This window comes from Thermomyces lanuginosus (assembly GCF_041956635.1).
Source record: "Thermomyces lanuginosus strain ATCC 200065 unplaced genomic scaffold VTN49scaffold_31, whole genome shotgun sequence".
Taxonomy (NCBI): domain Eukaryota; kingdom Fungi; phylum Ascomycota; class Eurotiomycetes; order Eurotiales; family Trichocomaceae; genus Thermomyces; species Thermomyces lanuginosus.
In genome coordinates, this window is record NW_027192365.1 from 1,499,755 (window position 1) to 1,506,493 (window position 6,739).

The window sequence follows — 6,739 nt, forward strand, 5'->3', positions numbered from 1 at the left end:
AAACCTAGGTTCGTTGCAAAAACTCAGGTAGACTGGCTGGTAGATTCGAGTAGATGTCTGGATCTGACGTGCAGAATTCCCACGGAAGAATTATAAATTATTAATCTCTCCCATGAACAACTCCGAGATCGTGCTCCACATGATGTAAATGACAGATCCGATCCGTCAGTTAGAAATTCGAACCGATCAGTTTCACACACTACTCGTAGACGCGCCAGAGAAGGTTGACTTCCCTCCAGCCACAATTCCTCGGAGGCGGCTTACCCCAGACCCCTCAAGATCGACAGCAAAAACACAAACCGTCCAGTTTAGGCGAAAGTTTAACCAAGCCTGTTCTCCTGGAATCTGGATCCCGAAATATGACTCGTCATTGCGTGCTGATTCTGCTGAACCCAAACGTGGAGACGGTCAGGAGGACAGATAAGATGCGTCACTATTCAGGATGCAATCATTCACTGAGTCAGTGATTCACTGATCTCCCCGAGGGAGACCGAGACGATGATGATGATGTTTCGAGACTGACGATTCCTAATTTTTTGGCCGAAACCAGAGGGCTGGATCGGGCTTTGACGGTCGAGACTCTGCAAATCACGTGAGGATTCCAAAGCGGCATAAGCGGAGCGTCGACTTGAAACTGGCTAATGTACAGGAGACTCGTATACCTGCGATGGTTGGTTGTCTGTGCGCGCGTCTCTTCTGGTCGTTTGTTCGGTATCCTGAATCCTGGAGCCGGCAAGTCACCGTTCCGTCCATGATTCCCATGTCCATCAGTTCATCCTGGCCGGCCGCCCGCACCAGCGCTTCGCACCAACCTAACCCAACCCAGGCAACGAATCACGAAGCTAACAGGGTTAAGGTTCAGCCCTCGATAAGCGAGGTTTAGTGACAGCATCGGACCGCCGCGACGGTCAGCCATGGACCAGTTTCCATTCTGTACTGAAAGCTGTACGAGTCAAAACCATCATGAATGAGGAGACGAGCCGTGTGGTTCGGAACACGGAGTCGCACTCCATCTCCATTTTACAGTTACTATCATGATATAACCTACCCTAGTGGTTTGTTATCCGAATAGGGATCCTCTCCGGCTAATGTACCAGTCACCACGGCCACTGTGTCTGACCATGCACGAAGCGAAGCCATTTGATTTGGGTTGGCTTCCTCACTCGAGTTAAGCGAGGTGACGGGATCTGCGTGGGCGTCAGACCATGCATTTCATTTGTACTCCGTTCGCCGTGCCGGGCCAGCAGATTCCATCCGGCGAGGAATTCCTCTTCTTTTTTTAAGAACAACACGTAAACAGATCTACAGTTCATCGGACCAGAACAGCCGGCGAGAAGAAAGTCAAATACCATACGCCCATGTGGCGGAGTGCCCATTTGGCCCCTGGAAGGCGCAGACAGAAGCCCCGAGGACCCGGGAAATACGAAAACCCGAGGCCGAACCGTCAACTGAGTTAAGCACTTAACTCGGTACGGTTAGGGAAAGCCACTGACCGTTCTGGAAATCCGCAATCTCCACTCTCCACGCAGTCCACTCCTCGATCGGCCCACCCGCCTGGCGGTAAACTTACGACGGTAAAGCGTAATACGACAGCGGAACAGCCCCTCAGTGGCAGCACGGAACCAAGAACCGCCGATCCAATGGCGGCCCGAGATCGTGCCTGCAAAAGTTAGTCCGCGGAATAAATTACGCGCTATGCTCCTTCGGGATGGGTATCGATATCCCTGCATCCGGATTCGCCAGCGTCAACCCTGGTTAGCCAATGCCGCTAACAGTAGCGCCCGACCCACATCCTTTTCTGGAGCTTCTGGAAGCCCAACGGAACAAATCCTTCCAATCCCAGAGGAATTCCTCAGCCAATCAGCACCCGTGGAATCCTCGACCCTTTTGGCCGCTTGGCCCCTCTGAGTCGTGCACTTTTTTCTCTTAAGCTTATTCCCCACGCTCGCTCCATTTCGCTTGGTAGTTGATCTTCTCCTCTTCGTCCGCGATCCCATCGACCCGGTTCGACCGTCCTTGGCCTCGTTTTGCCTGGTCTTTTCGCTCGCTCGCGGTTTGGTTTCTTTTCTCTCTGCCTCTCCCCTGGGAATAATCGCTCTTCTTTATACCTGTTCCTCCGAATCGCGCGGCTTCTCCGGAATCGCTTGATTAATTAGACCCATTGCCGGACTTTCCGCGACAATGAACTGAATCCGTCCGTTCCGTCTGCCGCGAGGATCTGCTCACCCGACACCTGGATGACCGACGCTGGTCGCATCAGCGATTTCTCCATCTCTGCGCGTCGCCCCGGGCGTGGTCCGTGGTATTGGCCGGCTCAAGCATCATGGCCCACCCCGGATATGTTTCCGCCGTCTATATCGACGATCGCGTCCAGACAGAACGCTGGGTCCGCCGTCGCTCTCTCGATCTCACCGCGGATCCCTTTGCTGGCGCACCGGATGAGGCCGATGCCTTGAGGGAGTCCGTCGAGCTGCTGCTGGGTGTTTGCCATCAGAGTAAGGGCTGGGAGAACGCCGGATTTGGAAACAGGAAGTGCGGAGTGCTGACTGCGCCGTGTATCTAGTCTACCTCTGCCGCTCGGCAAAGTCATTCCTGGCCACCTTGACCGATCTGAATGAACAGACCGAGAATGCGTCGCACTGCGCGCCGATTTTTGCTTTTGTCGACGTCGTCTTTGACCCGGAAGCGCCGGCAGGTCACGCTGTTCAGCCACGGGACTCGATCTCTTCGCATCCAACAATAGCGGATGCAGAGGATCTCCACGGGGTGCAGTTACTCGCACACGTCGCGTCGGACCTGCACATCCAGGACGATGCGAAACTCACCATCCCGGTGGCGATTCTGCGTCCGGCCAACCACGCCGTGTCAAAGACCAGCAGCAATCCCCATTCGCACGACTGTGGGAAATGGACCGCGTGCATGGAAGCGGCGCTCGTCCGATGCGTCGATGCCGGTGCCGTGGATGTGCTCAAGCACCCGGTCGATCGCTCGAGAGTCCAGGCGCTCACGGTGCATGCCTATCGGGTCCGCCGGGCTGCTCAGAAGGAGCGCAACCGGTTCATGGGGGTCAAAAAATCGCGAAAGCAGTCCTGGGTTGGCGTAGATAGCGAACCGTACGCATATTTACGGGAGGCGATGTAAGTCTTCCCTTCTGAGAAGGCAGAGAAGAACGCCGCTGATTGGTTTTCAGGGTCTCCAAACTCATGAAGTCCATCTGCAATCCGGAAGATGTGATTGACGAGTTTCAGGATCGGTATGTTGTGAATGAGGGTTTCAATGGCCTGGTGCTCATGCGGCTCTTAGGGAACTGCATGTCTCCGACGAGCGCCGGCTCCTGATAGACCGGAAGCTCGGGGATTGGGACTTTTCTGCTCATGACTTTTCCGACGACGAGTTGATTTACGCGTCCTGCGCCATGCTTAAACATGCAATGAGTGTGCCGGAAGTTGCCCCATGGCGCCTCACCGATGGTATTGTTTTTTTTTTTTTTTATTTTATAATGGCTGCAAGTTTGGAGACTGACTTCGTTAGGCGAGTTGCGAGTATTCTTGCTCGCCAGCAGAGCTGCCTACAATTCCTTTGTCCTCTACCACAACTTTCGTCATGCCGTCGATGTTCTACAATCCGTGTTTAGCATGCTGCTCCATATTGGCGCTCTGCCTCCTTATGAATGCATCCCCTCCACCCCCGTCTCTGCATCCCCCATTGCCTCTCTGCTCACTCCCTTTGATTGCCTTGCCTTGCTGATATCGGCGATTGGCCACGACGTGGGCCATCCCGGTGTGAACAACGTCTTTTTGATCAAATTGAACGCTCCCCTCGCGCAGCTTTACAACGACAATTCCGTTCTGGAAGCGTTTCACTGCGCTGCCTTTTCCCAGATCCTGCGTCGGTACTGGCCAGCTGCGTTCAAGGATACCCGAATGCGGAAGCTCCTCATCAGCTCCATCCTTGCGACTGACATGGGGGTGCACTTCAAGTTCATCGAGCGCATGGCGGAGCTGCAGAAGAAGTACCGCGAGTCCGGCAACGTGAGCGACTGGAGCGCTCAGGATCAGGAGAACTATCGGACGCTTCTTTGCGGCTTGCTCATCAAATGCGCGGACATTAGCAATGTGGTGAGTACTTGCGGACTCCGTAATTTCGATAGAGTGAAAACTGATGTGTTTAGTCGCGCCCCTGGCAAATCGCTGAACGGTGGACCAACATCCTGCAAGAGGAGTTTGCTCGGCAAGGGGAAATGGAGAAGGAGATCGGCATGGAGACGGCACTCTTTGGCGGGCCACCCGAGCTGGGAAACCTGCTCAAGCTTGCGACCGGCCAAATTGGTTTCATGACGGTCTTTGCGCTGCCGCTGTTTGAAGGCGTCGCCGAGCTGTGTCCCCAGCTTTCCTTTGCCGTGCAGCAGATTCAATCGAACCGGTCCATCTGGCAGGATTTGGCCGATCGGGAGAAGCGGCTGTCTCGTCCGCGCGACTCACGGTCGTCCCGGCCGGTCAGTCCGGAGGTTGCGGATCGCAAAAATCAAATTGCTGCCAACAAGATCACCATTATGGTCGATGATTCTAAGCAGAATTTGCATCGGCGCACGCTGGAGAACGGATCAAGCCGTCAATCCTCACTCGGCCGAGTGCTCTCCTCTTCGAGCCGCGACTCACTACCATCGATCCCGCGCGGCGGACTGGAGACAAGGACGCAGAGCGCCAGCACAGACACCCGCACCGTGGGTACGCCCGCCTCGCCGGTTACCAAGGCCACGAGCGTTGTCAGCCTGGACGACAGCGACGTTGATGCTGGGGATGACGACGGGTGCGTGTTCAGCAGCCACAGCGAGGTGGAAACCAGCGTGGACGTATCGCGGCCGCCGTCGTCGGACGTCTACGTCATGCGTGATCATCACAGTGGTGGCGGACCGGACTACGACGGCATCGCGGCGCGGCGCATCGATGACGACGTGAGCAAGAGCTACCGCGTGATGACGGCCTTTGTCAGCACCGGGCCCAGCAGCGCGGGCTCGTCGCCGGTGGAGAATGACAAGCCGCATCTCGCGCACGAAGCGGTGTCTCGGCGAGCGCGGTCAACGGAGCGTGCAGTGTCGGTTGCGCGGGGCCTCACGAGGAAGAAAAGTCGGCTGCGACTGACTTTTTGGCGGCGCCGGCCGCCGACACAAATGAGCAATTGACGTTGAATCATCATTTCTCTTTCTCTCTCCCCCCCTTTTACGATTTGAGCTGAAGAACGCGTTACGTGCGATGTCATTTCAGTACAGGATAGGCTTGCATGGCATGGGAATAATTCGTGTGCTGAGGAAATAATTACGGACAGGATCTCGGTTGCATGCAGCAGGCGTTTTTGGTTTTGGATTATGTATTTCGGGTGTGGGATTGTACAGTGCGGATTTCCATGTAGTATAGAAGTGTGTGTGCTGGGGTGAATATCATCAGGCAGTAACTTTCCTCGTGACTCTTTCTTCACATCACCGACAATCCTCGCATGTAGTCTGACCTTCTTGTCCTCCCGCTTGCTCTTCCTTCGAGCCCGAAGCATCTTGGGGGCCAGCACTAGTAGCAGCACCAGACGATTCAGACTTCTTCAGCGCCCGATCCACATGTCCCAGATCACGCGCTGGATCGACAATATTCCGTACAAGTGCCTTGAGCGCTTTCACCTCTGCCATCCATCAGCACAACCATCCAGAACCAACACTGAACGCAGAAAGGTACAACATACCAGGAAACCCCCCATTCGTCTTCCGATCCCATAGCACCGTCTCCCGAAGTCCACCCCCCTCTTCCTCGTCCAATCGGGTATACACCCGTACTGTGAACACGCCACCCGTGGTCGGCACGAGGGACACTTCGCCGAGGGAGGTTGAGAAAGTGGAGAGGAGTTCTTGGGCGAACTATATTCTCCATCTATACTTTAGCACATAATGTCCATTATTACAATGAATTTGCTGTAGTTGCTATTGAGAGGCCCTTTTTTTTTTTTAAGTGGTGTGTTTTGGTAGACATACGTATGCAGCTCGCAGCATCCATTTACATTGCGTGCAGTAGTGGATTGTGATTCGGGGAAGGTTGATGGTTTTGTCCGCCTCAGCCGGGAAGCATTGGGGCTGTGTTTGGTCGGTCATATTTTCAATCAGCTTCTTAGAAAATGAATCGAGTTGCGGGTGACGGGTGTTGCCGATGCAGGGCTTGTTCGGATGAAAGAGATGCAGGCCGCGTAAGTTTCAACATTTGACATAGGTTAACGTCATTCGAGGTCTTTTGCGTGACGGAAGTTCGGCTTCTGCCTGAGGCAGAAATTAATCCATCTCATCCTTATAACTACTCCCTGCGGGGTTTTACCTCTGCCAAGTCCGAATGGGATTTACCCAAACCCACTTGATTAATAAATTGCTACTGCAGGTTGAAGAACAAATCAAAAATCCTCCAGAGGCCGCCTCGACTCAACTCCAACGTCACAATCAAAACGTTCCATCCTGCGAAATTGATTTCATCTCGATCAACTAACCAGAGGATATAACCCCCTTGCATGGGAAAAGCAAGTACATGCGACCATAGGGTGTGGAAAACAGGGCTTCCCGTCCGCTCAGCCGTACTTAAGCCACACGCCGGCTGGTTAGTAGTTGGGTGGGTGACCACCAGCGAATCCCAGCTGTTGCATGTATTTATTCCTTTTTTTTTTCTGCTGCTCCTTTGATCCGGTCGTTTTTACTTTTTTTTTTTTTTTTTTT

General features: G+C 54.0%; 3 protein-coding genes across 3 annotated transcripts; 1 reads left to right on the top strand and 2 right to left on the bottom strand.

Annotated features, from left to right (window-relative positions):
- Positions 1-1,932: 1,932 nt before the first annotated feature.
- On the bottom strand, positions 1,933-2,272 carry VTN49DRAFT_4601 (uncharacterized protein; the record flags this gene model as incomplete). The annotated part of the gene is made up of 2 exons (XM_069412566.1): positions 1,933-2,100; positions 2,159-2,272. 2 exons carry the CDS (start codon positions 2,270-2,272, stop codon positions 1,933-1,935), a joined length of 282 nt encoding a protein of 93 aa, XP_069267796.1.
- Positions 2,273-2,323: 51 nt separating this feature from the next.
- VTN49DRAFT_4602 (uncharacterized protein) lies at positions 2,324-5,182 on the top strand (the record flags this gene model as incomplete). Its single annotated transcript, XM_069412567.1, has 6 exons — positions 2,324-2,495; positions 2,564-3,137; positions 3,191-3,253; positions 3,304-3,470; positions 3,532-4,118; positions 4,172-5,182. The coding sequence occupies 6 exons, from the start codon at positions 2,324-2,326 to the stop codon at positions 5,180-5,182; spliced, it is 2,574 nt and encodes an 857-aa protein (XP_069267797.1).
- Positions 5,183-5,476: 294 nt separating this feature from the next.
- On the bottom strand, positions 5,477-6,133 carry VTN49DRAFT_4603 (uncharacterized protein; the record flags this gene model as incomplete). Its single annotated transcript, XM_069412568.1, has 3 exons — positions 5,477-5,670; positions 5,731-5,902; positions 6,017-6,133. 3 exons carry the CDS (start codon positions 6,131-6,133, stop codon positions 5,477-5,479), a joined length of 483 nt encoding a protein of 160 aa, XP_069267798.1.
- Between the last annotated feature and the right edge of the window lie 606 nt (positions 6,134-6,739).